This window comes from Ciconia boyciana, chromosome 15 (genome assembly GCF_034638445.1).
Source record: "Ciconia boyciana chromosome 15, ASM3463844v1, whole genome shotgun sequence".
NCBI classification, from domain to species: Eukaryota; Metazoa; Chordata; class Aves; order Ciconiiformes; family Ciconiidae; genus Ciconia; species Ciconia boyciana.
In genome coordinates this window covers 3,476,522-3,489,431 of record NC_132948.1, presented here as the reverse complement: position 1 = coordinate 3,489,431, position 12,910 = coordinate 3,476,522, and the positions used below count along the sequence as shown (strand labels likewise).

Below are 12,910 nucleotides of genomic sequence, written 5' to 3'. Positions count from 1 at the left end.
TCACATTTGTAGCAAGCGCTCCTTTCTGCGGCTTCGCAACTAGCCAAGATCCGCACGCTCCAGGCAGCTGCCTGCCCCTCGCCATGCTCACCTTGGAGTAGGCCAGCTTGGTGAACGCTTGCTTGGCCTCAGTTGGCTCCAGGAACTCCACAATGGCTGTGACGCCTCCTTCTGGCAGCAGCACCCGGCCCAGGCTGCCGTGTTTGCCGAAGACGTCCTCCAGCTCCGCTACGCTCGTGCTGGCAGGGAGGTTCTTTACCAGGATCACCGTTTTACTCCGCTCACCAGCAGCCTGCCACGTTCGGTGGGAGAAGAAAGGGGGGATTGGATTGAAAAAAGCAAAACCCAGTATCTTACTGACTGAAGATTTCAGATCCAACATGCCATGCTCTCTCACTCCATGTCACCTCTTTCCAGGATCCAAGAGGGCCAAGAGCCATTTAGAAAACACTTCCTATAAGATCTACACCCCAGTACAACCTCCCCGTTCCACAAATGCTCATGTATGGAGATTTCAGCTCCAGATCCACCCTGGTATAGACACAGGACTCCTTCTCCGCCTACAGCAAGCTGACCATCATCCTATAAGCCATCATACTATGTACTTCAACCATCCTGAGGGCAGTTGCATTTTCAAATGGACAGAACATTTCCTAACCCACGTAAGGGTTCAATCCTGCAACATGCTGAGGATTTAATTACTAATTTCAAAGAGAGCTGAGGACACTAGGAGTAGGCCATCATATAGAAGAGGTAGGTCCACATTGCTGCCTTCAGCTGGGCATCTCACCTGACTGAAGGAATCCAGGCTGACTCCGTTTTCAATGAGGAACTGGCGAATTTCCTGGACCAGCTCGGTTTCTCCCAGAGCGACCCTCACCGCCACACTGTCTTTACTCTCCTGCAGGCAAGAACATCAGTTGACAATGGGACAAAGCTCGAAAGAGGGAAGCAAAGAGCCTGCTCCAGGAAGATGCTGGGCACCTGATGCTCCTGCTGCTCTCACAAGCAGATGCAAAGGGAATTTTGGCAGAGAGCTTGAAGGTAAAATACTCCAGCTACTCTGAAGATGCTAGGAATTTTGCTGTTGGAGTCAGAACACTTCCCAAGGCAAAATGAAGTTTCCAGGAAGGATCTGAGCTTTAGGGTGCAAATTTCCAACAACTAGTTATGTGGAAATGCAAAATTCAGTCACAGAAAAGCAGAGTGGGTGGGGGAGCTGGGAGTGTGACTTTGTCTTCCAGTGACAAAGGGATTGTTAGGCTCAGATCCCACAGAGAGGCTACAGTACCACTGATCTCTCAGCCTGTGTGGCATTCATGGATACAGAGAGGCTTCTGCTTCACAAAGAAGACCAGGCAGGCCCTGGCACGAGGCAACAGATAGGAAAATGAACTCCCATCCCAGCTGATCAATAACCCAACTCACATGATCCAGCACTTGGCTTTTGGAAGCATTGTACTTCTGAGCAATGGCATCGGCGACAGCGTTCGTCCCCACAAACAACGTGTTCCAGTTGTGAGAGCTGGAAAGAGAAAGAAGAGCCAGGTCACACAGTCCCTTCTTTCACTGGTATCTCTCCATCCAATGGTCCTGGGAAAAAACAGCTTTGAATGCCACCACTAGCAGCCACGATGAAAAGCTAGAGAGAAAGAAGGGTAGAAGATCCTTAGAGATAGGCCAGGAAGAGGGAGGCAGGACTGGAGAGGCAACAGAAAGGCAGCAGTGTAGGCAGCTTTGTTGTTCTTCCCTAGAGGTCACTGGCCACAGCTCTGCAGTTACAGCTGAAGTTCAGATGTTGGCTCAGAGGAACACATGTTTTTTTTAACTAGTTTCCTAAAAGCCCATGAGAGTAAAGTTGCATTCCTTTCCCTTCAAGTTTGAAAGCATTGGCCACTGTCAAACTGATTTGACACACAGGAAGATAGAGTTCCTACAAGTTTTATAAATACAGGTGGCCCAGTAAAGGAGAAAGATCCGACTGATCTGAAACCACTACCCTACAGCATCAGACCAACTTTTATTAGACATCAGAGAAAAACTCATACACAAAGCCATCGAAAACCATGTTTCTCTCAATTTCTGCTGCTTGTTGAACTACCAGAGCTACCTGGACAGAGGAATCAAGTCGGTAAGAGATAAAAGAAATGGAAAGCTGCACAGCAAACACTTTATTGACTTCGGTAATCTATACAGCCCCTGCAAAGACCCCACGTGCATTCCTGCCACTTGGGAATTTGGCAGGTTGTGTTGTCTTGCCCTGCTACGAGACACCTCTGTACCTGGCACTGTTGGCTTTGTCCTTGGCCTCTTTCTGCTTTTTGTAGGAGGAAGACTCTTCTGCATCTACATCTTCGATTTTTTCCTTTTTGATTGTGGACGGTAAAAGATGCATCATTCTACCCTAGAAGAAAGGAAGAAGAGGTCTAGCAGCTGTGAAATAACCCACAGAAGTTCATGAACTAAGCAGAGCGGAGGAAATCTTGTGGCACCTTTCCTAGTCAAGCAGCCTAGGTGGAAGGAGGGAACCTTCCTTCCCAAAGGAGACATTACTGCAAGTCAGAGTAGCCACACAATGAGAGACAGACTCAGATCATCTTCTGCACCTCTAGCTCAGATTTTGGTACCTGTGGTACCTGTGAACCTTTGGTTCAAACCAGGCTACTCTACCAAAAGCAACTATGTTCCCATACAGCAAGGCAGAAGAGACTCAACCTTTTCAGCAAAGCACAGAAGCAAACACTTGGCCATGTTACTAACAAACCTTCCCACCAGCTGAGGTCCAACAGCACAGGAAAACCATCAGTCACCGTACCTGGAACACTTTCCCATCCATTTCTGCGTAGGCCTTCACCGCGTGCTCGGGAATCATATAGGTGATGAAAGCAAATCCTTTGGGTTTCTTGGTCAGCCTGTCTATAGGGAAATGGATCTCCGAGAGGGGTCCTGCAAAAGGCAAGGCTTTACCGTGACAGATGTCCTCGCACAGCCGTCACACGCTCTGAACTGGCACCTCCTGGCCAAAGCTGGGGAGGAGGGGAGCCAGGGAGGGCAGAGCAGCTCTGGACATTGCAGAGGGTGTGCAGTGAGCCACCAGCCTGGGCGAGGAGCTGCTGGCTGCAAACTGACAAGGCGGGCCCAGCAGAAGCACCCCAAGTCCGGTCGTGCACTGTGTGGCAGCTCATTAGGCTTTGACACACAACACAAACCAGGCAAGCTCTGAGCAGCTGCATTTACCTTCAGTCAGGAATAAAGATTTCCACAACCTAACCCTCTCTCTAATGCCAAGACAACCCTAAATTTGTTCAACTTCGAGCTAGAAAGGGCAAGCTTCAAGCTTCCACCTGACATGCCAAACATGAACATGAATTTGGGGTGTATCTCAAAGATTCACCTCTTACCTACAGTATCTAGAAAGCTCCTGCGTGCTCAGTATTTCACACAGCCAGTGCTTTTGGTTATCTTCTCCTCCTCATCATCCCCCTAGGACTCAGAGCCTATGCTGACTGGCAAGAGCTTTTACTGTTGCATTAGAGATGCAACGAGAGGGGTGAGGGCAGATGCACACAGCAGCACACGCTTCGAGTGAAGGAGCACGGTGCCAGCACCAGTTTCAAAACCAAGCAGCCACACACTACCACACCAGGCAATAAAGATGATGGGAGTCGGTCCATATCCCAGAGGTGTGGGACACAGAGCTTTGTCCATTCACACCCAGCAAGAAAACCTCTGTGTGCACGAAGGAAAGACGTAGCCCTGCAAGTCCCAGTCCCACAGCAAATACTTACCGTACTTGGAAAAGATCTTCTCCAAGTCTTCCTCAGTGCTAGTAAAGGGAAGATTCCTGACAAAGAGTCTCCCTGATTCAGACAAGTCCTCTTCTTCTTCATCATCCCTCTTCCTTCTTTGCCATGGCTGGTTATCAGGTTTTGCTGTAACAGTTTCTTTTGGGGTACTCTCACATCGGAATACCTCAATGCACCGTCCACCTAATCCACAAACACACACAGAAGCACATTAGTCGCTTCCCAAGGCCACAGGCAATCAATATCAATACGCAAAGAGCCTGGGCTTATAGCAGCGACACAAGCAATTACAATTCCACAGGCTTTGAGCGGAACTCTGCCTGATTTAAAAAAAAAAAGGGGGGGTGGGGGCTGCAAGAGATCAGTCTTCATAAAAACCAGGATAACATTTGCTAGACAAGTCCACAGTCTCCCTTCCCTTCAGAGAGCTCCAGCCTTTATGCCTGTGCCAATCTAGGCTTCCACGCAGACTTTCCCATTCTGCACATGATTTTTGCAAATATAATTCTAGTAGCTCCACTAAGGGCTAGGCCAAGAACAGGTTTCAAACACAGGCTTACAGAATCATTTGTACAAGTCCCCTGCACTATCCCAACCAGATTTAAACAATATCACTTTTATATGAAGAGCAAGATGCACTTCAAGCATGTGAGGGCCAAAAAGCAACATGCACAGCTCAGTCACTTGCCAATTCTATGCTGCTCCTGACACAGCACCTGGGTTATCCTGCATCAGCTGAGCAGAGGAAACCACCCCCACCATCTGCCTGGGAAAAACTAGAACAACAGGAGATACTTCTGCAGTGAACACTTCAGCAGCTGAGCACCCTGCCATCGACATCAGCCAGAACAAGAAGGAACAAACAGCCCTTACCTATGTATTCTTTTTTTCGCTTCAAGGCCCTTTGCACCTCTGCTTCACTCTTCAAGTCAACAAAGATATAACCTTGGAGGAAGGAAAGGTTCAACTGAGCATCATGTGGGGAACACACAACCACTAATTGGCTAATTAAGGGTGAATTGGGCTTTCTTCAATATAGATTCCTATAGATAAAGCATTCAGCTCCCATTAAAGTTTCAATCCAGCCTGAAAATGGCCATGGCAGACTGGAAGGCTGCCTTTTAAAAGCTTATTCTCTACATGCAAACCAAAGAAGCCTGACTTAGCAGCTGAAGCAGGCTTTCACAGGTGTCTCCAAGAGCAAATAAAAGGTGCATCCACTGTTAGGCTATGAAAGGAAAACAGCATATAGCAAAGTTCCCTGCCAGCTCTGAGGACCTGCTCCACACTCTTTCTGATGGGTACCTCCAGTAGCCACAGCCTGTCGTCAGGAGACCCGCGCTGGCTAAAGACTGCTCTGCAGCTGATATGCACAGGTCAGCAAAGTCCCTGGGTGCTGCTGCAGCTGTCCCAGAGGAAGAGGCCTTTCCTTGGCGTGGTTTGGGGTGTTTAGGAAATTTCTGGAGGCAGATCAAAGAAAAGGCTCCTGCTGCTACTCCTAAGGGAGCACAGCCAACATTATTCTGCCCACGGCATCCTATGGACAGCAACTAGGGCAGGTGAGCTGCAAAGTCATAGAAAGGTCTGTAAGAATCGGGACATGAGCCAGCGATTTGGAATTGCAGATGGAAAGAGCAGAGGTGTGATTGAAGAGGTCCTCTAACTCACAGATCCAACCCCCCTTCCACATATACACATTACCTGTATTTTTCCCCCGGGCCTTTTTTCCTATCCGGATTGCCACTGGCTTCAGGGGCAAGAAGAATTCACGAATCTTTTGCTGCAGGAAGAATTATAATTGTTTAAATAAGTTCTCAAATACAGGAAGCAGCAGGTTTCAGACTTAGGTGTTTTTATATACACTATAAAAACCACCCTGTGCAACATACAACATCTCTGCACAAAGGCAGTTCAAAAGTCTCCTCAGCCACCCATACAGCCCTCAAAACCGCTCCATAAGGAAAGACAGAAGCCTCTGCAAAGATCGCGCCAAGTTACACGCTGAGAATACCCTTGAGCCTCCATTCCCAGCTCGGTAACAAAGCTTGCCTCAGTGATGTTCAAGGGGGCACCACGAAGTTTCACTGTGTATGGTGTGCTGGCTTCCGCTGAGCTGCCTTGGTTCTGGACAGAAGGATGGGAAAAAAAAAAAAGGAAAGAAGCTGAGTGAAAAACAACAAAAGTCACAGCACAACAAGTTGGTCTTGTCCAACAGACAGGAGGCTGAAGAGTGGGAGAGGATATCAAGAGATTCTCACAACTGCAGCAGCCTAGGCAGGAGGTGCCAGATGAGGGTGCAAGGTTTGGCTGGGATAGTCAAACCCAGCCACTAAAAACTGAGTTCCGCAGAACAGCATTTCCTGAACACAGAGACGGACACAGGAAAAACAGAAAAGCCTCTGAAAAGGGCACTAGCAGCACTTGTTTGGAAGGCCTGTCTTCAGGAATTCAATCAGCACTAAGAGGAGATCCAGCAAGCCTTTTTAATGGCTCCCGGCCAGTGAGCCAAGAAAGCTGGTACCTAGAGGTCCTGCAGACTTCAAGCTTTCAGCTCATGCCTGGAGCAACTGACAGACACATACTATCCCATAAAGCTCCTACTTTAGATAAGACAAAAGTCTAATTCAGCTATACCTCTGGCGTGGATCCTTTTTCCTTCTTCTCCGCCGGTGTCTCTTGCTGTGTTTGTTGGGCTTTTGGCTTCCCCCTTTTATCTGTGTGGGCGCCAATGGTTTCTGCAATGCCTGAATCCTCCTCACTCTCACTTTCCTCTTCCACTTCCTCACTATCTGTTTCTTCCTCTGTACTGGACAAGGAGGAAGAATCCTTCACCACTTTAGATTTCAGGTAATCCATATCCGAGAGGTCTTTGCTTGTAGCTGCCTTCTTCCCTCCTTTCTTTGCTGTCGGAGAGACCAGACAAGTTTTGCATATAGGTGCTGCTGCTCTCTCCCCAGCCAGGTAAAAGCTGAGAACAGACACAATCACAAGAACCACCTTCCTCTCCTTTACCCTTTTCATGGGGAGGAAAGGCTAGAGAATAGCAGAGCAATTTTATCTCAGCAATTCCAGACTGACATGTCTGGATGACTACTTTTCAAAGCAACAGTTCGTGCATAAAACAAATTAGAAAGGAGCTTGAGGAACTCCATGGCAGAGTATTTTGTCTCAATTCTAACTAAATACTTCAGACAGACCCCAGAGAAGGTTTTCAGTTGTCGAGTTTAGTTTTGCAGGGTAAAGGACAGAAGAAGCCGTTTCTCCAAAACACTCCTCACCCCCAAAGAACAACTGATCATTTTAGTTATCCAAAGAGAGGTGAGAAGCAGCAGGGAAATGCCATTCACTCCAAAAGAACAGCATAAGGAAATACCATACAAGGAGGGAGAAAAGCTCCAAACCCACATTCATCACTGGTGCAGGGACACTGGAGACTAAGATGATAGACACCAGGCTGCAGCCCAGATTTCTCAGTCTTCTAAATTATCCCACTACTCCACTAGATACAGTTTTCCTTTCCGGATCCAAGACACTGAACTCTGTCTGTTCCCATCAACTCTGACAGGGCCCAAGGACACACCAACATTTCCAGAAATATGCATCAAAGGCAGACCAGACAAGTTCACAGACATCAGCTACAGGTTACTAAATAAACAGAAACCACATCCAGCTCTGGAAATCCTGGAGATGAAAGTGGCTGCTGGCTAGGGGAGCATTTAAGGGAGAGACGCAGATGTTTGCCCTGTTACTCTTTCCTAGGCATTGACTTAAGGGCCCATGGAAAGCACAAATGCCACCCCCTTAATACCAGAAGCTGCATTTCCCACATTTCCCCAAATTTGGGAAAACATCCATACATCCACAGTGCACAGAATGAGTCTCATGCTTGAGAAACCACCTTCCTGATTATGCTGTCTCCATTTGGAGTGGGACTCCGAGTTAGGTCCTGTCAGCACAACGCTCTCACATTCACTGAGACAAAGACAAGCAAAGGGTGATAGTTCCTTTCGGTACCTTCAGTTTCCTCCTCATCTTCAGAGGGTTCATTCCCATCCTCCTCCTCCTCCTCACTCAGCTCCTCAGACTCATCTGAATCAAAGTTGAGATAATCAGCTACTGGCTTTGATCTTCCCTTCTTGGGCTCCTCTGCCAAAGTGTCATTAGCCCAAGTGGCCACCTGAGACCGTTTCTGGTGAACCACCAAGAACTCCTGGAATGTCTTATCTTCTTCCAGCTGTTGAAAAAGAAACCAAGCAGACACGCTGTGAAGACAGACACAGGAGAGCTAGTAGTAAGTTTTAATTCAAAGATATCATCTCATTTCCAGCAATGTAAAAAAATCCCTAAGAGGGGAGTCCACTTTGCACTCACAAGGTGAGCGCTTAAAGTGACTAGTCTTCTCAAGATCTCTCAGTCCTACTCTTTCTTTTTTGTAATTGGCGTTTCGAAAGCACTTTAAAGAAAACAAAACATTAAAAAGAGAAAAAAAATGTACAAGTTAAACATGACAAAACTCACATATGGTTAAAAACCAGAATTGTTGAAACAGGGTTGTCCTGGATGCAGTGCTCACATAGGAGTAACTAACAATTCAAAAATTGGTCTCCGATGTTGGGATTGTTAAAATCACGGTTTGTTACAGTAAAACTGGACTGTCACGGAGCTGGTTAAGTCACACACCTTGCCTGAATTAACAGCACTGGAAGCAGCACAGAAAAATTATTCAGCTCTTGCTTTTAATACAAGCTAGCAAGAACGGAGGGATTGCAATTCAACCTCAACTCACCCCCTTTAAGTTTTCCGTTGGATCTTTCTTCTTTTTATCCTAGGAAAAGAAACCATTTTTAGAAAGGCTTGTTAGAAGCATAGCCAAGATAATTTCTCAGGTAACCTAATGGTACAGGGAACATAGATGCTAAGGCAGAAAATACCAGAACCAGGACATCAACATCCACTGTCCCAGCTACTCTGTCCCCTTCTCCACACACCAGCCTACCCTTCTCTCTGCAAGTCACTGACATACATCAGAGCCTCAAGGAAACAAGCAAGACTCACTTTCTTTGCACCTGCAGGAGCTGCACTTGTCACAGGTTTCTCGGCCTCTTTTTCTGAGGCAGGGGCCTTCTGAGAGTGCTTACTCCACGCTTTGGGTTTCGAAGGGTCACCAAAAGACTTGCATAACTCAACCTGAAAAGAATCAGATCTTTAATTAAAGATACGTTCAAAGGTTCTGTAACTGCTGGATAAGCCTCGCTCAGGAACTCTTCTTATAACCCTGATGGGATGGAGGGTGTGTGTGCCAGGAGAAGAACGGGCAACTTCATACAGATGTTCATTTTAAAAGCACAGGGCTACATGTCCACTCAACATGGGGAACAGTTTGTTGTGCTCATTTAAGCAGAGTCAAATAAGTTGTCCTGTTTATCATGAATCATCCTCTGTCCAGAACAGCCAGATGAATGACTTTAAATGAAAAATGACCTCAAGTTCAGAAGTTCAGATTATGACAGCTCAAAACCTGACACTGTTGTTCCAACCAGCACTGAAATCACTGCCAGTGCATGAACACAGCCCATCTGAATCAAGTACCTGCTTCAGACTCCAGCAATGAGGCCTGGCATCAGGCTTTGCTGTTTTGCTGCAGAGGACTTAAACTCTAGGCTTTCTCAGCCCCTCACTGTTCACCCCTAAGACTACCAAAATCTCCAGTGACAAACTTTCTTAAGAATCAAAAGAAGATATTTTTAAAGATCAACTCACTGTGACTCTGGAAGTGTCTATGAAACTTCTGTTGAAATGGTTCAGTGCCGTTTGAGCTTCATCTTCAGACTTGTAGCCAATGAAGCCAAATTTCCGGAACTTGCCTTCCTTCGTGAACTTCAAGCAACAATCGGTCAGCGTGCCAAAGGCGGCAAACAGCTTCCGAAAGCGATCTTCCTTCATCTGAGAAGCAAGGAAGGACAACAGGAAGGCAAATCAGCAATGCAATGAGACGCTTTGCATCCAAAGCAAAGCATTTGCTATCAGAGGGCTTCCAAAGAGTTGTAGGAACCACACCGTATTGCGGCAACACTGATAAAAACCCCACACATCAGCTACCAAACCGCTTCATCTCCTCCATGAATCCGCTACATGTACAGATCTCTGCCTGCAATGCCCCCGCAGCTCAAGGGTGCACTCGGCTCTCGGGGAGCCCGGGCCCCACAGCGCTGACCTGCCTCAATCAAGCCCCAGTTCAACCACAGGCAGGGTGGGACCCCGCAGGGGACCCGGATGGCAGCAGAGCAGCACAGTGCACACCTGTGCCCAGCTCCTGGAGAATGAGGGGAGGGCAGCGGCCACAACAAGCTCCGCTCCCCCACCCTGGGAAGCTGCCAGCTCCCCTCCCCTGGGCCACCTCCCAAGCCCACGCCCCACACTCTGCCTCCTCCCCCCCAGGGCATCTCCCTGGCCTCTCCCGGGGCACTCCCTGCCCAAGGTCCCCCACCATCCTACCCCCAAGGGTGCCTCCCCGCTCTCCCACAAGGAGCCCCCCCCCCAGCACATCTCCACGACCCCTTATCCCCTTAGAGCCCCTTCCCCCAGGATATCTCCCTGCTCCCCCCACCCCGAACCGGGGACCCTCTCCCCCGGAGAATCTCCCCGCTCATCCCCGCACTCACCACATCGAGGACACCCTCCCCTCCCAGGGCCTCTCCCTGCCCAGGAGCCCGCGTCCCCCCGGGGTGACCCCTCAGACCCATCTCTAGGCCCGGAAGACCCCCTCCACCCCACAGACGCCGCAACCGTGCGGCGGGCTCACCCCGTTGGGGAGATTCTTCACGATGAGCCGCGACATGTCGGCGAGAGAACCCGGGCGGCGACAGAAACCAGCCCGCCACAGCGCAAGGCCCCGCCGCGCTCAGCGCCGCACACGCCGGCCCGCGGGCGCCGCCATCTTCCCGCCGAGTCACGTGGGCGCGGGGCGGCAGCGCGCAGGCGCCAGGGGCGGGGCCCGAGTCCCGGCAACGGCCCCTAGCAACGGCCTTAGCAACGGGCCCCTAGCAACGGGGCGGGCCTGGCTGGAGCGGAGGGCCCGGGGGACAGCAGGGAGCATCGGAGGGCAGGGACCGGCGGCGGGGGACGCGGAGAGCACCAGGGACCCGGCCGCAAGCGGGGAGAGCGGGCAGCGCCTCCCCGGGGGTCACCCCGTGCCCCCGGCAGCCCCTTGCCGGCCGCCCCCCGGTGATGCTGTCCCCTCCCCGTCGGAGGGGACCCCGCTGTCCCCCTCCGGGTTTCTCCGGGCCGTGCGGCTGCAGCCCGCCGGCCCGGCCGCGCTGCTCCGCGGGGCCGGAGGAGGGAGCTCCGCGCCCGCCGCTGCCCGCAGCCCCGGCCCGGGCACGCAGGGCAGCGCCCACGGGAGCAAAACTCCCGCGGGGGCTGGCGAGGAGCTGGGTTTACGCGGGGGGGGGGGGAAGCAGCAGCGTGGCCCGCCGGCCTGCTCCCCCACCTAAAACCCACGCAGCAGGAGCGAGGAGGGAAGGGTACCAGGACTAAGCAACCGCAGCTTCTCTCCAAGGAGCGGCTAAACAACCACGCAGCCTGTGGGTGCTGTGATTGCAGAACCTCCCACGGGCAAACGAGGCCAAAAATCATGGAAGAAAAATCCCTTGAGGGCTATGAAATCCTGAGGGTCCTCTCCTGGCCTGAACATCCACTGCCGGAGGGAGAGGGTATTTTGGGGAAGCAGGACTGCTCTCCTTCAAACATCCCCTCTCGCTCACAGCCCTTCAGGCCCGCTCTGCCTGTCCTACATGAGGGGCAGCGGTCTGGGCCTGAAATCGGGCTTTACACCCTTATTCCCAAAGGAAGATGCTCAGGACGGCTCTCAGCTTCAGCGCAGCCCTCACGAGTTCTTCACCCCGGTTTGGCTCCGCACCTGATTTACCCCAGGGATGGAGGTTGCCTCTGCCCAGCCCAAGCCACCCTGGCACAGAGATCTTCCACCCCACAAACAGCATGGGCAGGGACGCCGTCTCCTAACGCCCCTTCGAGGTGGATCCAGCTGGCCGTGCCCATCCCGAAGGCTCAAAGCAGCGGGGAGCACGCGGCAGCAAGCTATTTGGGGGAGGCAGTCCTCAACCCAGCCGCACCGCTGCTACATCCCAGTGTCCCGGTGGGACTGGGATGCAGGCTTATTAACTGGAGAGCCCAGCTTGAGCCCACGCTCTCCCCCCAGGTGAGCAGCAAGGGAAACACTTGCGTTTTGCGGGGAAGGAGAGCTGTGGCGACAGCCAGGCTCGGTGCACGGGAGACAGGCGAGGGTGGGATGCTGCCGGCACTGCCGTCTGGTGCCCTGCTCAAAGGGAAAACGCACAGCACAAACCCCCTCTCACCCCACAGCCCTGGCTGGGGTACCCAGGAGGAGATGCTCCTGCCCCCACTCACCCGGCCCCGTTCAAAGGGGTCTCCGTGAGGTGTCGCGGTACCAGGGACCCAGCTCCCTCCCCCCCTCGCCCTCTGCTCCTGCCTCGTCCTTGGCCGGGCTGTCAGGCCCATCACTTGGGATGAAGGCTTGCACTGACAGGGCCACACTCGCACCATCACTAACGCTTCCAGACCTTGCCCTTGTCACTCCCATCCTCTCCAAGACACTTGCCCCCCTCTCTCCCTCCTCATCTCCTCCTCACCTGCCGCTCACAGCCGGCAGCAGTGCCCGGCTCCTGCCCACGCTGGCCAGACAGCACTGTCCTTGCCTGTTCCTGACTCCTAACCGGGCACGGCTGGGACAGCAGGGACAGAGGTGTACCCTGGCCATAGCCGGCTGTTCTGCTCTCGGTAGATCTTCTTCACCTGGGGCTGCAATTTCCCTCCTACTAGCCTCTTCTGCAATTGGGGTTGACTTTCCCCAGGTGAGAGCTTGGCCCTGCCACTCCACTGCTGAGGTTGTGTCCTCTGAGGGTGCCTGGGACCAGAAAGAGCCAGTTCTCCACTGATGCTTGGGAGAGGGGTACTTAACTGAGCCAGGCTCTGGGCCACATACCCTCTTGATCCCAGCAAAGAAGCCTCAGTGGCCACGCAGGGACACGGGTTTTGCAAAGTCCATGGAGATGCTCAGCTTTGCT

At 51.6% G+C, this 12,910-nt stretch overlaps 1 protein-coding gene across 1 annotated transcript in view; it reads right to left on the bottom strand.

Moving 5' to 3' along the window:
* Positions 1–10,759, bottom strand: part of RBM19 (RNA binding motif protein 19) — a 73,539-nt gene extending 62,780 nt beyond the window's left edge. The window contains exons 1-15 of the mRNA XM_072880396.1: positions 10,609–10,759; positions 9,567–9,749; positions 8,862–8,993; positions 8,593–8,631; positions 7,821–8,040; positions 6,441–6,709; positions 5,856–5,930; positions 5,508–5,586; positions 4,680–4,751; positions 3,789–3,989; positions 2,816–2,946; positions 2,283–2,404; positions 1,429–1,525; positions 791–901; positions 92–292 (exon numbers count right to left, since the gene is read on the bottom strand). Of these exons, the coding sequence (XP_072736497.1) occupies positions 92–292; positions 791–901; positions 1,429–1,525; positions 2,283–2,404; positions 2,816–2,946; positions 3,789–3,989; positions 4,680–4,751; positions 5,508–5,586; positions 5,856–5,930; positions 6,441–6,709; positions 7,821–8,040; positions 8,593–8,631; positions 8,862–8,993; positions 9,567–9,749; positions 10,609–10,644 (1,968 nt within the window). The 5' untranslated portion in view covers positions 10,645–10,759. The remainder of the gene's footprint in view (positions 1–91; positions 293–790; positions 902–1,428; positions 1,526–2,282; positions 2,405–2,815; positions 2,947–3,788; positions 3,990–4,679; positions 4,752–5,507; positions 5,587–5,855; positions 5,931–6,440; positions 6,710–7,820; positions 8,041–8,592; positions 8,632–8,861; positions 8,994–9,566; positions 9,750–10,608) is intronic.
* Positions 10,760–12,910: the final 2,151 nt, after the last annotated feature.